We start from the raw sequence: 18,194 nt of genomic DNA, 5'->3' as shown, positions 1-18,194 counted from the left end.
CGATTGACAGTCAGAGCAGAGAATACTGAGCTAGATGGACCAATGGGTTGTCCTGGTATACATCTGCTTTATATTTTGTGTTTCCTTATCAGTGAAACATTTGTTTTTGTCCCTTTTATGCACTGTTTGGTCTTACTTTTTTTTCCTTATTTGCTTTTGAATGCTCCAACTTTCCAGATCAATCAACGTTTTCTTGGTTGTCTATTTATTCATTCTTGTGGGCAAGGCCGTGGTGTGCACTACTATGAAGTACTACTGGATAAGTGATCATTCTGTCGATGAACCTTGGTACAACCAAAAGACCCAAAGAGAGAGAGAGACCTTCAAGGTAAAGGGATTCACATGGCCTATGCAGTTGCTTGTGTTTTGTTGTAAAAAAGAAAGTTACACATTTACAACAAAAATAGTGCATAAATGAGAATAACAGCTTGGTAAAATTAATACATTAAAGAGATGAAAGAATATGTAAGGAATGTGCATAAAACTGCTTTTCTTGGTAATTTGCTTGCCTTTTAGTGTTCTGGTTAGCATAAGTTCTAATATTGCCTCTGAATGGCAATCATAATGCAAGTACATTCCTATAATGGACTGTCCCCAAAGACTAGAAATGGACACTTAACATCATAATGCAAGTACATTCCTATAATGGTCTGTCCCCAAAGACTAGAAATTGATACTTAACATTGTCCCAGGTTGTAGCTGGAGTGTATAAGATGCAGCAGCCATGCAGAAGCTCAAGTAGATAGTAGTACTGACAATGTTTTGCTTGTTTATTCTGTAGTCATAGGTTCTTTTTAAAAATAATTATATATATAAGTGATCTCACTGCCGTTCTTCTCTTTTCAGCTCTTAAGAATGTTCACAGATTTCCTGTCCTTCATGGTCTTGTTCAATTTCATTATCCCAGTCTCCATGTATGTGACAGTAGAAATGCAGAAATTCTTGGGTTCTTTCTTCATTTCTTGGGACAAAGAGATGTATGATGAGACAACCAAAGAAGGGGCCTTGGTGAATACCTCTGACCTCAATGAGGAGCTTGGTCAGGTCAGAAACTTCTCCCATATTCCTTTTTTCATAGTCCTTCATTAGTGGCTGGTGGGCCATTGTAGGCAAAATGTGTGGAACTCCATTTCAGAATTCCAGTGCCTAACATATGGATTTCAAATCATATGATGCAGAATCTGGATGCTGTAAGAAAGTGTCTTAGGAATGCATTTCAGGGCCTTTGATCTCTCAAGATGCCAGTATGTAGAAAGTCTTTAATCCAGACTTGGTGAGTTTGCATCTTCTTCCGGCATTCAAGCAGGAAAATATGGAAGATTATTTATTTATTTTTGCTTAGATAAAAATTACAAACAGTAATTTGCTGGTTATTAAATGGGTATTTTGTTTTTGGGGTTTTTTTTGTAAGAAAAGTAAAAAAGTTATTTGCAAGGAGGCACAGATCTATTGAGAAACTGTAGGAAATGATGAACAGATTATATACAGAGAGGGCCTGTTTCTCAGTGGTAGAGCTAAAATTCTCTTTTACCCAGTCTTACTAAGGGTTTTTTTTCTTTTAAATGCCTTGTGATCTGATTCTACATCATTTTAAGCTATTTATTGTATATTTTATGCTGTTTTAGTGGATGTTTTAATGGTGTAATGGCTTTGTTTTGATGGTTTTATTTTATTATCTTAGTTCTAAGTCATCTTGAGCAGGTCTCTGGAGAGGCAACATATAAAATTTGCTAAATTAATAAATAATACAGTATCTCTTTGCATGTGGAAGGTCCCAGGTTCAATTCCTGGCATCTCCAGTGAAATGGATCATGTTGTAAGTAGTGTGGAAAACCTGTTTGGAACCCTGGAGAACTGCTGTCAGTCGGAGTAGACAGTACTGACCTCGATAGACCAATATAAGGCAGTTTCATGAGTTAATATGCAGATGAAATAATGAAGTAAAATCTACAATTCATTGGTATATGAATGCAAAAACACCAATTAGGTAAAATTAAAGTTCGTCTAATAAGGCTTCAGTTCAGTCTCCATGGATTAAAAATGCTGTTTGTTGCAAGACATTGGTTTAATTAAACAGTTGGCTGTCATACCAGTTCAGATTCAGCTGTGGAAGTGGATGTTTATATGGGCCGGTTTACAGAATACAACTGTTCTGCAGGTGAATGCCCTGCAATGTTTTGGATGTTTCTGTTGAACAGCAACAGTTGAGTTTCCTTGTATTTCTATGGTTGCACCTTGTGGCGGTTTGTACACCTCTGAACATCTGCCCATTTGTTAAGGATTGTTTTTTTCCCCCCCCCCCCCCCCCCGAAGGCTCAAAATTTCATTAGACCTGATTAATCACATACTTTTCTCTCATGAACCTGTTCGTTTTTACTCTCTTTAATGAGAACAATGCAACTAGAAATGCACATTTAACTATAAAATAAAAGGAGGTATCTCTTGTCTGGAAGACAAAAGGGATAAAACTGGATCTCTGCATTACTGCCTGCATTGCAGCTTGAAAAGAGGAATTAGCCATCCAGCATTATAGGAGCTGATTTTCTGGCCTTGACTATATTACCTGAGTTTTCCAGGTTCTCATGTTCCTTTCAACATAGTACTTCAACTATTTACATATATATTAGTGCTAAAGATTGATCCCTTGGTCCCCTGAGTGCTGATGCTATAATTATCCTTCTAAGCAGGATTTGCATGCTTGTTACTATGCAGGGAAATGTCAGGCTTCAAAACCACTCTGTGTGCATCAACCTATCCTTCTGGTCACATGGCTTTCATTTTAAAATCCCTTTTCTGCAAAGGTTGCCTTGAAAGTGTTAGCTGGGGAGGGGGTAACGAAGCACGGCAGAAAATCTGCACAAAACTGTCTGCCTGTCCTCAGAATATATGCTTGGTTTTTCTCATATTTACGGTTGGGATTTAAAGCGCTCCATCATATAGCAGAGGAATCAACAATGGGAGGATCCCTGGTCAAAACTAGCCACTTGAGAGGCACAACTTTGCCCCCTTAGAACATCAGAAGGGTGTGTGGCGACGCCGTGAAGTATGGCAGTCGCTTAATCTGTGAGCTCCATCTCTCCCCTCTCTTACAGCGCTTCACAGAACCGATTCGATCTCTTAGACTGGCAAGGAATGGGTAAGAACTGCGGCCCAAAAACGACATCTATTAAGATCTCACCCAAATCTGCTCAGAACTTTTCTACTCCTAGAAATACCAGAGGGGTGCGGAACAATTTGGGCCCGGAGACACCTAAAATGACTGCTGACCAGTCTCCAGCTAAAGTAATGACCGCTTCTTCTGACAAGATTGATCTCCCGCTTTTACTGGAACAAATGGAAAAAAAGACTTACTGCTAACATTAATGACAACACGATGCTCTCTATTCAGCCGCTTAAAGATCAACTAAATTATATCCAAACCGCTCTGGAAAAACAGCAGGCACGGCTGAATCGGCTCTTAACATGAGCACAATGTTCAAGAGCTACAATCACTAGAAACAAACTCCAAGGAACGTATTTTTATTCTGGAGGCACAAATCAAACAACTAAATGTAACATTTCGAGGGATCCCAGAGGGAGAGGAGGAAAATGTAGATTTAATTTGCTTTATAGCAACATGGTTGGCTTTTGTTTTTCGATTGGAAGATGGGGTGGCTCCCGCAATTTTAAAGGCATACTGCCTAGGTCCTGCAGCTAATCCAAAACACCGGGGACCTAGAGACATTCTTGTCCAGTTTGCTGATGGACGCACTAGACAACGCATACTAAAAGAAGCTTCTGACAAAGGCTACCTCCTATACAAAGATAGCCATGTCCATGTTTACCCTGATGTACCTCAGGAGGCTCTGAAAATCCGAAAAACTCTGAAAACAACGACTTCCCGCCTTCAACAAGCGAACATCCGATATAGGTGGCTGGCATCGAGAGGATTACAAGTTTCACACCGGGGATCTACACTACAGGCAACCGATGAGGACACAGGGTCGGAGCTTTCAGACACTCTTCGAATTTGGGAGCCAATGGACACTAGCGGACACTCTGGTAAACACCGTCATGAATCACCGAGCTCCCCTGCAAGAAGCAGCAAAGTGTCGTCCCGAGACTAATCTTTGCTCCGAGCTGCTTCGGGAAACTAACTCACTGCTTCATACAGGACGACAACCCTAGGAGGCCATAAATTGTGCTTTGATGTGTTTGTTATGTCAGTTAATTATTTACTCGGTATTGTATTATTAAAGGTTCTACTTAAATAGATACATTACATTAAGGGGGGGGGTTGCAGTTTAGCTCCCGTGGGTAGAGACTGCTTTAGGGTCCTTGCCCTTTAAGGAGCGGGACGGTCCTTGCAAAGTCGGTCCTCACTTAGATAGCACCACATTTCCGGATAGGCTCTTTAACTTGCCTGGTTTGTTATACCTCATTTATAGCTAATAGATTGTTACTTTATACACTTAGTAAACAGATTCTTCTTACAAAAAGGTAACATAAGCAACGCAGGAGGAGACTGAAACGTAATTAGTTTGAGGTATTTCTTTCTATTAAGTGGTAAATCTGGTAAAATATACATATATATATACACTGATTTTCTGAAAACGTTATTTTCTGAGACTATTGTAAGGATTTGATTATTCAGTGAACTGCTAATCAATTGTTCTAACTTGATTGTCATTTAAAATCATTCACAGGGTTACAAGGTTGCATTCAACTAATTTTGAAGGTTAAAGAGTTATACAAGATTCTAAATAAGGCACAATGTTTCGATGAGGCACAATGTTTTCACGTGAATCGACTTTATTTTAATCTCTTCTTCATTAACGCCTTACCTTCAGTCAGCTAACATAGGCCCCAGGCATCTGTCTGACTATGCTTGGCTGGACTGCTATATCCAAGATCTTACGGAAGAAAAAGCAAACAGACAACGGTCCTTGGACACCTCCATTTTATTGCGCACTTCAATCACAGAAAAATTAAATAAAGAAATTCTGAACTTTTTAGAAATACATAAGGGCTCTGAAACGATTCCTGCGATTCAATGGGACACACTGAAAGCGGTCCTGAGAGGCTCCATCATTTCAGCAACCACACATCTGAAACGAGAAACACAAAAGCTGAGAATGGACATAATGGACCACATTACCAACTTGGAGCAGGAACATAACAGAACGTGAAAGAATTCGACATATCTCAAACTACAAGAAGAACAGAAAGTTCTTGACTCCTTAGAGTCCAACGGAACCTGCTGATACTAAAGCAAAAATTCTGGCACAAATCGGCAAAAAACATGCGATTGCTGGCCTGGAGGGTGAAAGATAAGAAAAAGAAAGCGATCATCGGCTCTCTTAAATCTCCTGTGGGAGAAACTCAAACCACCTCGAGGAACATTGTGGACACCTTTGCAAAATATTATTAACAGCTGTATCAGTCATCCTTCCCAAAACTGGATTCAATTAACACATATCTGGACTCACACCACTGAAATCTTTATCTGCAGCCCAAGCCTCCGCATTAGAGGAGAGGAGGAGGAGGAGGAGGAGATTGGATTTATACCCCGCCCTTCAGTTGGAGTCTCAGAGCGGCTTACAAACTCCTTCCCCTCCCCACAACAGACACCCTGTGAGGTGGGTGGGGCTGAGAGAACTCTGACACAAACTGCTCTTTCAGGAACAGCTGTGCCAGAGCTTGTGACTGACCCAAGGTCACATCAGCAGGTGCAAGTGGAGGAGTGGGGAATCAAACCCGGTTCTACCAGATTAGAGTCTGCACACTTAACCACTACACTAAACAGACAGCCCAATAATGTGCAAGGAAGTGGAAGATCCAGTTAAACTGACAAAACTCAACAAGGCCCCAGGGATAGATGGCCTCTTGGCCGAATTTTATAAAATATTCTGCTCTTCTTTAACCAACCCTCTCTTAGCTTTGTTCAACAGGGCTCCGCAAGATGGAGTCTTACCACCATCTTGGTCAAAATCATCAATAACAGTCATCCCCAAGAAGAACAAAGACCCAACGGATCCAGCATCATATCGCCCCATTGCTCTTATCAACAATGATGCCAAACTGTTTTCTACGATCTTGGCGAACCACCTTAAGAATGTGGCCCCTGAACTCATCACCACTGATCAAACGGGGTTCATACCCAACAGACAGATTACGGATAATATACGAAGGTCCCTAAATGTGATTTTACAGGGAAGGCACTCTAAAATAGAATCTTTGATTTTGGCCTTGGACTTCAAGAAGGCCTTCGATTCTATAGAAACTCCGTATTTGTTAGCACTCTTAGAACGCATGGGGTTTGGCTCCAACTTCTTAATGGCCTTAAGGGCAATCTACCAAAATCCTAGATCCAGGGTGCGGATCAATAACCTAAACTCTGCTTTCTTTTCCCCCTCAAGGGGAACAAAGCAAGGTTGCCCGCTTTCGCCACTTATATTTGCCCTCACCATTGAGCCTTTGGCAGAAGATCTTTGCAACAATAAGAACTTTACAGGGATCAACATAGATAGCAAAGAACACAAAATGATGATGTACACAGATGACATGGCTCTGTACGTCTCTGATCCGTTAACATCTCTGCCGGTCATAGCCGAAGCCATCTCCAGGTTCGGTAAGATCTCAGGATTATGGCTGAACACAAACAAATCTGAAATATATCCCATCACGATCTCCAAGAAGACCAGATTGGACATACAAAAAAAATTAATTACAAATGGATTACCTCTGAGTGGAGGCACCTTGGAGTCCAAATACCCATCAACCTGGACAAACTATTGAACTGCAACTTCCACAGGAAATTCAAGGGAAAATACGGGATTGGAATGAACATCAGCTCTCCTTAGCAGACAGACTACAACTGATTCAAAGCTTTATTTTCCTGTGCTTTTTATTTCTGTTCCGAACAGTACCCATATTCATCGGGGAGAAGGAATTTACTAAATGGCAACGTACATTGACGAATTTTTTGTGGAACTCGAATAAATCCAGAGGGGACTACAGGCATCTTACCAGATCAAGCTCCAAGGGAGGACTGGGAGTCCCCTCACTTCGCTGGTACCATCATGCGGCAGTCCTGACAAACGTAGTAAAGATGCTACAGAAAGAACTAACTACAAGCTGGTGTCACATTGAGAAATCCTTTGTACGCCCTTTCTCCCTTCAAAACACTATATGGATGTCTAAAGCTAATAGACCCAAACCATAGCCCAAAATGCCTTCTTGGACTCCACATTAAGAATTTGGGACATGCACAGGAAAGTGCTGGCACCGACGGTTTCTCCCCTGTCCACCTACACCAATCAACCATGATTCAATCCTGGCTTGGAACCGGATGCTTTTCTGAAGTGGACAAACGCTGGATTCCGCAGACTACAAAACCTTACCCCAAGAGGGCATCTTCACCCTAAATCTCATTTTGAGGAAATTATTAAAACAAAAATATCCTGGCTAAAATTATATCAACTCAAAAGTTTGATAGACTGGGTCACAGATCAGGATTCGTTTTCCAGACCCAAATCTTCCTCGGCAAATTTTCTGACCAATCAAAAGGCTTAAAGTAAAGGTAAAGGTTCCCTTGCTCGAAAGCCAGTTGAATCTGACTCTAGGGTTGCGGTGCTCATCTCCGTTTCAGAGCCGAAGAGCCAGTGCAGTCCAAAGACATTTCCGTGGTCATGTGGCCGGCATGACTAAACACCAAGGCGCACGGAACGCTGTTACCTTCCCACTGAAGTGGTACCTATTTATCTACTTGTAATTTCTTGCTTTCAAACTGCTAGGTTGGCAGGAGCTGGAACTAGAGATGGGAGCTCACTCCGTCATGCAGCACACTCGGGTCTCGAACTGCTGAACTACCGACCTTCCACAGCCTGCAGTTCAGTGTCTTAACCACTTGAGCCACCACAGCTCCATCAAAAGGCTTACTATCTCACATATACAAGATTCTGCTGGAAGAGGAAAAAGACAAATCAATGTCTAATAGAATTGCTTGCCACAAGGACCTCCGCCAAGAACTAACTACTCAACAATGGATGGAAATCTGGAACTCACATGCTTGCAAAACCAGAATCTTTTCCATAAGGCTACAATTTTTTAAACTTCAGACAAGGTGGTACCTCTCCCCCGCAAGACTGAGGCAAATGTACTTCACCTACAATCATCTCTGTTGGAAAGGATGTGGGGAAGTTAGTGATTTTTTTCCATTGCTGGTGGGCGTGCCCGGTGATAGCCAAAATCACATCTCAAAAACTCTCTCTGGACCCAGCTGTAATATTCTTACAGCTAGCAGATGGAGATTCTTGGGACATGGTGATTTCTGACCTCACTTCTACCCTCCTACCCTGTTTCCCCGAAAATTAAGTCCTACCCAAAAAATAAGCCCTAGCAGGATTTCTATGCATTTGTGGTATAAGCCCTAGTGTGTCTTCTTAAAAATAAATATAAGACAGTGTCTTATTTTTGGGAAAACACGGTAGCTACCACCAGATTAACTGTAGCGGCGGCGTGGAAATCCCCCGACCCACCGGATTTCAGAACTTGGAGAAATAAGTGCTGGGAACACTTTATAATGGATAGGATTGCTGAGTCATATACCGGACGTTCACATAAAGCTACAAACACACACTCTAATTTTGTCAAAACATCGTTTTCCTTTCTTCAACACATGGTGGAACATGATGTAATCCCTCATAAGCCTCACTACATGGAATGGCTTCATTTCTAACCCTTTTCTGAGCTCTCACTTTAGTCTCACAAAAACGCTTCTACGCTTAGAAACGTAGCTGTATATTGAAAATCTTTCTGTTGTTCACTGTATTTTTGCTTACTCTTCTACTTTCTTTAACATTGTTGACAATTTTGCATTTGCATTCACTGTTTAAACTGTTTATTAAAATAAAAAATTGCAATAAAATAAAAAATTGCAATAAAAAAGAAGAAAAAGAATTACAAAAAAAAGAGGCACTGCTAGGTCATATCCATGGTGCTTGTAATCTAGTTAGCTTGGTTCTCATTGTAGCCAGTAGGTGCTCCTCAAGAAGCGACAGAGATTCCAGTGCCTGCCTCTGTTGTTGATGCCTAGCAACTGGCATTGAGCTGTACAGTTCTTGGAGGTTCCACTTAGACATCAGACCTAATAGACCAATCCTCCATGAATTTACGTAATCCCCTTTGAAGACTAAGTTAGCATCCATCTCTGCATCCTGTGGCAGTGAGATTCTCATCTTGAATGCAGTGTGTGAAGAAGTACCTTTGCCTGTCCTCTTCATTGGGGGTCCTTACATTCTAAGATTTTGATACAGGGGAAAAGTTCTCTCCCTCTCTGTCTCCATGTTCACCTCTCTTTTGTTTCCTGTTTAATCATTTTCTCCTGAACTGAAATCTCAAAATCTTTAGCTCATCCTTGTGTGGCAGGTGTTCAAACCCCTTGACCGCATAATTGCCAGCCTTGAAGCAAAAATGGACCAGAGAGGGAATAGTGACTGGGTCAGCTGGACTTGCCAGTAAGGCACTCTGAGAGACAGGTGTTGGAGTATTGGGTCTAGACTCCTTTCTCCAAGGGTCCTTCTACCAGGAATGGCAGATACACCAAACAATTACATGAGCATCCAGAGATGACTCACTGAATGTCCTCAGCTGACATTGCTAAGGGATAGCTTTAATTTTTAAGATGCTAATTGCAAGTTCAAACAGATGCCATAACCAGCTCCTTATGCTGTACTGCTGACTTAAATGAACTCTCTGGATCAGTTTATCCATCCCAACATGTTCTCAGGCTTCCAAGGCTTTGAAATGCAACAACATCCCTCCCAGGGTCAGGTTCAATATTTATTTTTTAAATGAGGGCACATTCATATATGCAGGATTTTTGTCTTTAAAACTAGGAGGGGGTATTCTGGGTATTGTATTTTCTTCCATGTGTCTTGGGTTTGGGAAGCCAGTTGACTGATGTTATTTTGAACTAGTCAGTTGATCATTAGGGGTGTGCATTCGGGTCTACCTGAACTGAAAATATACCCAAAAAACATCTAATTGGTACTTTTTGGATATATTTTGGCATCCCAAATGTATCTGGGATTTTTTTGAGAACTGGAAAAAAAATCCCAGATATATTTGGGAATTTCCAACAAACCCAAACAGCTACTGAGGAACTGGAGCAGATTGCTTCTGCCACTCTGTTGTTTTGGGGCTTTCTTCTGCAGTACCTTTAAACAGGGATGTTTAAAGGGACTGTAGAAGAAAGCCTGCAAAACAGCTGAGGGGGGCACTTTCCCTGTCGGCTCAGCTGGGGGTCTTTTGGACTGTTCGACCAAACTGCCAAGGAGGGCTCCAACAGAGCCTGCGGGGAGAGTTCTCCCTGCAGGATTGTCTGCTTTTCAGGCTCTGTTGGGCAGTCCAGTTTAAACCGGGCTGCCCAGCAGAGCTGACAGGGAGAGTTCTCCCCACAAGATCAGCTCCCTTACATGCTCTGTTGGGCAGTCCAGTTTAAATCGGGCTGCCCAGCAGAGCCCCAGTCTAGCCTGCAGGGAGAGTTCTCGCTGCAGGATCAGCTGCTTGATGGGCTCTGTTGGGCAGTCCGGTTTATAGGGACTGCCCAAAAGAGCCTCAGCTGTGCCACCTCTCAGCTGGTTTTTGTGGCTTTATTGAACTAAGTATTTTATATACACTTATATGTTTAACTGTTGTTTGTTTTAATACTGAAACATTTTAATGTTTTCATGTTTGCCATCATGGAGATCTTGTCCAGATAGAAAGATAGCACAGAAATATTTTGAATAAATAAGTAAAATCTGTACCCTACTTTCCCGCAAATAAGGAATTCCTGATGTAAACTAAACACTGAAACTCTCCGTATCTTTTTGTTGTTGTTGAGCTCATGGGTGCACAAGTTGCAGTAGTGGCACCAAGTGGCAATAGTTGCAGCCAGCTGGTTTCTACTTTTATCTGATTGGGATAAATGTGGTGGAGGATGACAAGGTGATGGCAGTGTGCTTAAGGGGCTGAACCAGATGATATCTTGCCTATTCCCACCACAAACTGGAAGCTGGTTCTGAATTTTGACCATAGTAACCATCATTCTGCTTTCCCAGTGGCTGTAAAGGGGCTTTAATGCAGGCTCAGAGGCTCAGATGACCATGGACCCCAACCAATAATAATCCCCACCATTCCAGGAAATCCACCAAGTGGCTACCAAATGGCTCCTAGTGACACAAATTCACAGCTAGAAAGTTTGATTGCTTGCTAGGTTAGCAATGTCGTTTTTGACTTACTAAAATACTGGACAAAAGTGAGGGGCGATCAAGGGTGTGCAATTTTTTTCTTGATATTTTTCCATTTGGGTCTATGGGACCAGAAAAAAAATCAGGATTCCCAAAAAAGCTGGAATCCCAATACCAGTAAAGTATTTGGATCTGGGATTTTTTGGAAGTCCTGAATTTTTTGGGGGGTCCATCCCTCTCCATCCACCAGAGTGTCCAAGGCTGTTTCAGTTCCATAACTAGAAGTGAAACCAGATTGGAATGGATTCAAACAATCCCCTTCATTCAGGAGTCCCTGAAATTACCCAGCCATTTAAAAGTTATGGGCCGGTCCCAAATTGGGGGTAGAGGGGAAGGTTTTTATCTTCAGTGCATGCATAAAAGATAAATAATGGATAAGAAGTTAGTCTCATTCTGTTTAAACAATTCAGTATGCTGCCTTCTTTTTTAGGTTGAATATGTGTTCTCTGACAAAACTGGGACACTGACAGAAAACACCATGGAATTCATTGAGTGCAGCATTGATGGATACAAGTATAACGGTTCCATGACAGAGGTTGATGGGCTCAAATATTATGAGAAAGCTGAGAAGGTAAAATTGCTTCTGGATTGATTGCTTCTATAAAGTCAATCTATGATTGAGTGGATTGGTTTTTAACTCTTGGGCAGGGATAGGCAGCCCCTGACATTAAGCGCCGAATAGTGGCATGCCGGACCATTTTGTGTAGTATGTTGGCTTGGTCCTCTGCCCCAGCAACTGAGGCAGTCATAGTAGTATATGACTGAGACCTGCCCCTATAGCATTGGCTGCACCATTGGGGTTTGGCTTGCTCTCAGTGTGCCTGGCCAAGTATATTTATCCTCTTTCCCATCATCTCTTTATTTGGCAGCAGACCAACATCTTCACACACAGGTTTGTTTTAGCACTTCAGCCCAAGATATTCCCTACCCCTGCTCTAGGAGGTAAAAAGGTTGAGAGAACATTAGAATTTGAAACACTGCAGCAGTCTTGGAAAAGAATATTTTCTGGCATAGAAAGCCAGACTGGTTACTAGGTCAGATTAGGATCTGAGAGACTCAGCTTCAAATCATAAGCTGCCATGAAGTTTGATGAGCGATTTTTCTCAGTCACTCACTCAGAACCTAAATTGGCTCACAGAGTTGTTGTGAAGATAAAATGGGTCCATGAGAGCTGTTAGCTCTTTGGAGGAAGGATGGGATAAAAAATGTACTAGACAGATGTGCACTCCCAAAGGAAAAGTAGATTACACGAGTAACCAGTAATGATCCTGTGTTTTAACGCTGTTCTTAATCCCTGAATATTTAGCCATTCAGATGTTTTTAGTGTAGGTGTGGGTGCCAAGTCACCAACCCGCTAAGCAGTGGCTAAAAGTGATCAAGTATATTCATTCACTCCTTCCATTTGCATCCCATCTCATCCTTTTTCTGAGGAACTCAAAAAGATATACTCAGATGTTGTTAATCTCACCTTTCCCCTCACAGCAACTGTCTGAGAAGACGGTTAACAGGCTGTGTGTGTTTGGCTGGCCCAGGATCGTTCAGTGAGCTTCAGGGCTGAGTGGGGATTTAAACCTGGTTCTCCCTATTTCAGTGCTATCCACTACCACACAGGTCTTCAGGACTATTTGAAATAGTGAATTCAGCCATTTCCACAAGCAGGGGAAGCTTACTTCCTGTCACACTAGAGCAGCTGTCGGTATGCTGCGTTGGCCTGAATCTCTTGCTGTCATCGTTTTAGTCCCTGAAACAGGAAGGTCCTCCTTGCTTGAAGATCTCCTTTCCCATTTTAATTTTCCTTTCCCAGAGTCAAGAAGAGCTGTTCCTGCGTGCTTTGTGTCTCTGCCACACTGTTCAGATTCAGTATAGAGATAAAGTTGACTCGGGAAAATCTCATCTGGAGACATCATCTCTGAACTATGTCTCCTCTTCCCCGGATGAAATAGCTTTGCTGACAGGAGCTAAAAAGTAAGGACAATTTTCAGAAGTTGTTCTCTTTTTGCTTTTGCTTTTAGTTGTATTGGTTGCATATACAGGTTGCTGCAGTGCTTGCAAATGGAGGGGCTTGGGACTGGATGTTTGGAATTGTAGAGAAAATATAGCAACACCCCCCAGTAATATCAAAGGTGTCAGCTGGGAAATGTGTATCTTCTCTTCAGTCTCTCAGCCTAAAGGACCTGGCAGGTGTTCTCCTAAATGCAGAATGAGAGGACACCCCAGAGGCTTCTGAATCCCAGAAACATCTGGGCATTTTGTTACTTCATGCTGGAAAGGGTGCTGAGCAAACAGGGGGAAATAGGCTTCCAAACTGGGGTGAGAATGGGCAGTGTCAGGGTCCAATGCAGTCCATGAGCCATCAATTGCATGATTTTGGATCGCTTCTCAATAAGTGAGGCTTGGTCCAGCTTTGGGTATGGCAGTGTTGTCTGCTCCCCAGTTGCAACCTGATGATTATTCTAGCAAGCAATTTGGCTCTGTCTCATTTATAGAACCAGATAATTGTTTTGTTTAAATTGTTTTGGAGCTTGATGGGTAAGTATAATTATACAGGTAATCTTTAGTATGTACTGCAACTGTAGCAAAGCTGAGATCTGGTGGCCCTTCACTTTTAACTATGAATTTGACCACATGATGAATACATGAAGCTGCTTTATGCCGAATCAGACCACTGGTCCACCACAGTCAACATTGTCTACTCAGACAGGCAGCGGCTCTCCAGGGTCCCAGGCAAATTATTCATAAAATCTTTACTTTGTGTTATAAGCTGTTGGTAAGCAATTTGGTACACACACCAGCAAAGAAAGCTTCCTTATGGGATGTGTGGTGTTTATGTATCAAAGAAACAGGGAAAACTCACATTCAGAGGAACTTTTTAAAAAATATGTTTATTGAAAAAACTCTGCTTGAGAACAACATACATCATATATGCTGATCACATTTCTCAGTGCTGCAAAGCATGACAGTTAGACGCATTCAAGTTAAGGTTTAATACGCTGCTAATAAAACAGAGATGGTTGCTATGATACAATGAAGGAAGGTTTGTATTACCTAACTTCCCTGAGACAGACAAGCTCACTTAATTTCAGCAATGTAGCTGTCCGCCAACTCTTGTTAACTCTTTTCCTTATATTTTCCTTATATCTGCACCCAATTTCTAGCAATTAACTTTTTTGGCTGCAAAAATAAGGTCAAGGATCATAGAGAAATTGTTCTTACTACAGTACTCAGACCAAAAGCCTAAAAGAGCGGCTAACGGATTTTTAGACATATGAAGTCTTAAAATATCAATTAGTGCTAGAACTTTATCCCAAAACATTTGAATTGCTGGGAATTCCCATCACATATGTACATAATCTGCTGATCTGAAACCGCATTTCCAGAATTTGTGAGAATTTGCCTTGAAGCACTTACGTGTGTCGTGTGTGTGTGTAAAGTGCTGTCAAGCCAAATTTAGGTGACCCCTGCAAGAGGCTTTCAAGGCAAGTGAGCAGCAGTTTGCCAGTGCCTTCCTCTGCAGAGCCTTCCTTGGTGGTCTCCCTTCCAAGTACCGACCATGCTTAGCTTTTTATGTCTGATGAGATTAGTCTATATCAAGCTGCCTTCCCTCCCCAAGGAATGAAATACTAAAAGTAAATTAATATATATGAAATTTCTTTCATGTTGGTACAGATTATTCTTGCTGACATGAGGTAAAGAATTAGTTCCATTCTGTATTAGGTTTGTTTCAGTACTATTTTTCAATGCCTGCGATGATTGAATTTATCTTTATTTAATGAATTAACCCAAAATAAAATATTTTAAGTAATCCTTTAGATTCCATAGTATTGAAAATGACTTATTCTGAGTAAGAGAAGTACTAATATATTGGTGTCTTACCTTATCTCAAATATAGGAACGTAATTGGAGGTACTGAAACCCTCCCGTAGCTGATATTTTAGACCGTTACTCCAACAAAGCTACATAGTGCCCTTTACGTAGAACCTCTGTACACCATTACAGTGGTACCCTTCCTTTTGCAGTGAGCAAACCCAAGATCTTAAATTTAAAATTGTGTATGAAGGAGGTTAATAAGGCTATCTTAGAATTAATATGTTTTCTAAATTTTACTCATGCTTCTTAGGTCTCACCAACATGAAAATTATCATAGTGCATGTAATCATCAATTCTTGCTTGATATAGCCTAGGTTCCAATGGGATTTGCATACTATCTTTTCAGAGGGTAACTGTGTTGGTCTGTAGTAGAACAACTAGACTAGGGTCCAGTAGCACCTTAGAGACCAACAAGATTTTGGGGGTATAAACTTTGGAGAGTCAGTGTGCCCTTCCTCAGAGTGCTCTCTTGTTCCTGTCGATATCATTGACTAGATCCATCAAACTGTGATCATGTGAATATCATTCTTAGTTTAGACGCATAATAATACAACATAAAATTAAGACATTGAACAAGCCCTCTGTTTTCTTCCTTTGTAGAATTGCTAAAGAAATCAAATATAATTTATTTTTCTAAATAAGATACTCGCATTCTAATCTATCATAAACTTTTTCAGCGTCGAAGAATAACACAGAGATAGCTTCTTTGTTTTCAACTGTTCTACTCATAATATTAAAGATACGTCTCGAGTAGCCAGCAACTGCCAAATTTGGCCCTACTCCACCCTCCCCCCCCCAAAAAAAATTCTGTGCATAGGCAAAGTTCTGCACCTAGAAAAAGTCCAATTCCATATCCTGCATATATTATGTAAGTTGAGTGGACTTGAGTTCTCTCTTGCCTGATTTATCCTGCTGCCCTTGACCAGACTATTACAGTAAGAGTTGAGCAACACTGGAATCGGCTGCCAAGGGAGGTGGTGAGCTGCCCCTCACTGGCAGTCTTTAAGCAGCAACTGGACAAACACTTGTCAGGGACGCTCTAGGCTGATCCTGCATTGAGCAGGGGATTGGACTAGATGGCCTGTATGGTCCCTTCTAGCTCTGTGATTCTATGATCCAGTTTGTTCTGGGTTCTGCTATCTCTGGAGAGGGGCCTGGAGCAATTCAGGCTTCTGAAGGTCTTGCCTCCATTTATTGGAAACCTGCTCTAGACCCCCTTCCGACTCCCACTTTTTTCAAGAATTGCCTTCTCAATAAGATCTAGAAACATTATTTTTGTTTTGTTTTCTTTTTGTTAAAAGCCAGGATTCTCAGGAAGCTAGCTTGTGCTGAATATTAAATTCTGAAGGTTTTCTACACTTTCACGAGAGCACAATATACACCCAGCCCTGCTTGTATCACATTTTTAATTCAACCATCTTGTGATTTAAAATCAAAACACCCCCTCCCCAAATCTGGTCTAGCTTAAATTTAAAAACAAATAGGTTTTTTTTCAACGCCCTTCTGTCCTTTTTGTTCATTGACAGGTATGGTTTCACTTTTCTAGGACAAGAAAATGGTTTCATGAAGGTACAGAACTGCTATAAAGAAATGGAGAGGTAGGACCAATTTTAACTTGTCATCTAGCATTTAGGGAAATGTTAGGACAGGTTATTGTTAGAAATGATGGAAGGTTGAAATGGCATGCTCATTTGTGGTGTTTCTTTCCCCCATTCTTGGGGTGTTGCAGGAAACTGGACGTTGAGGCCAGGTCAGTTTCAGAGTTGCTGAATATTTTTATATGCCATGGTGGACTTTTAAAATATTTTGCATGTATTGTCTACATATCTTTTCCATGGTCCCTGGCTGCTTGTTAAATCCCTAAATCAATAACTCAAGTAGATTTTTAACTTGGTTGCATCCTTGCCACATCTGGTCAGCAACTAGATTGTCTAGTTCCAGGATTCCATCAGACTGCAGGGCCATTTTGTGATGGTACCTGAAATGCCAGACTTGGCCTTCAGGTTTCAGGTTGCTGACCCATACATTGGAACCTTTATTGAAACAAATGGCAAGCCTAAATGCAGCTTTTGTATTGGTTCCAAGAGCAGTGACCTTAAAGGAACTTCCTTCAGACTTCTGTTCACTGTTGGGTTTGGGATTGGGAAGTGATCAGCCCTAACCCTTCACATACTTGTAACTTCCTGCCCTCTTGTCTTTAAAAGCTATGAGCTGCTTCATGTTTTGGATTTTGATTGTGTCCGCCGCCGAATGAGTGTTATTGTGAGGATGCCATCAGGTTAGTCAAAGCTCTTTTCTGTGAAAGATCATTTTTCCAGAGTTTCTAATTATTCTTAATTAACTTCACAAAAAACTGTTATCTATCTATTCTTTTTTCAAAATGCTCTTTTAGGGATGATAATCCTGTTCTGCAAGGGAGCAGACTCCTCTATGTTTTCAAGGGTGCAAGAATCTGAAATACTGAAAACAAAAGTACACGTAGAACGCAATGCAATGGTAAGTGCACCTTTACTGGGGTCCCAAAAGCAAGATTGTCGGGAACTACTCTAGCAGTGGTACTCACTCCACGGCTTGTAGACAGCCACATTCGCAGATACCATCAACTAAAATAGCCCCAGGTACTTCTAACCCTGGCGTGAGGCCTGCGGCTCAGAGAGGCTTGTAGTTTATCTCTTCTGGTGATGGGTGTTTCAGGGTGGGGCCCATCTGACAATCACAACCCCACTGGGAAATAGCCTCGCCCATTTACCTGCTCCATGTTTCAGGAGCCATATTAGGAAACAGTGCTCAGAAGAGCCACAGGTGACATATCAAAGAGCCGCATACGGCTCCTGGGCCACTGAGTGACTCTCACAGCAGTATAGGCTACGTGTGTTGTCTTACTTGGCCAAGTAGCTACATTGTAAACTGGTAGCTGTATTTTGTCTTCAGCAAGGATTGAGAGGCATTGACTCCAATCGCTCCATTGGCTCCACTCCGTGCAGAAATAAAAAATGTGAACAGTGACAGAAGCGTTCTCCTGGCTCTTTGTGATGGAGCCTCTATAACTCCTAG

The 18,194-nt window shown here is 41.6% G+C and overlaps 1 protein-coding gene across 3 annotated transcripts in view; it reads left to right on the top strand.

The window, feature by feature from the left end:
* ATP11C (ATPase, class VI, type 11C) overlaps positions 1 to 18,194 on the top strand; it is a 118,982-nt gene that overhangs the window by 61,931 nt on the left and 38,857 nt on the right. For all 3 annotated transcript variants that reach the window (XM_015417978.1, XM_015417977.1, XM_015417976.1), the window contains exons 11-17: positions 178 to 328; positions 847 to 1,044; positions 11,704 to 11,844; positions 13,078 to 13,238; positions 16,667 to 16,738; positions 17,345 to 17,418; positions 17,533 to 17,636. In XM_015417978.1, the coding sequence (XP_015273464.1) occupies positions 178 to 328; positions 847 to 1,044; positions 11,704 to 11,844; positions 13,078 to 13,238; positions 16,667 to 16,738; positions 17,345 to 17,418; positions 17,533 to 17,636 (901 nt within the window). The remainder of the gene's footprint in view (positions 1 to 177; positions 329 to 846; positions 1,045 to 11,703; positions 11,845 to 13,077; positions 13,239 to 16,666; positions 16,739 to 17,344; positions 17,419 to 17,532; positions 17,637 to 18,194) is intronic.

Source organism: Gekko japonicus, unplaced genomic scaffold (genome assembly GCF_001447785.1).
Source record: "Gekko japonicus isolate JY-2015 unplaced genomic scaffold, Gekko_japonicus_V1.1 scaffold954, whole genome shotgun sequence".
NCBI lineage: Eukaryota > Metazoa > Chordata > Lepidosauria > Squamata > Gekkonidae > Gekko > Gekko japonicus.
This window is presented reverse-complemented; position numbering and strand designations above follow the sequence as displayed.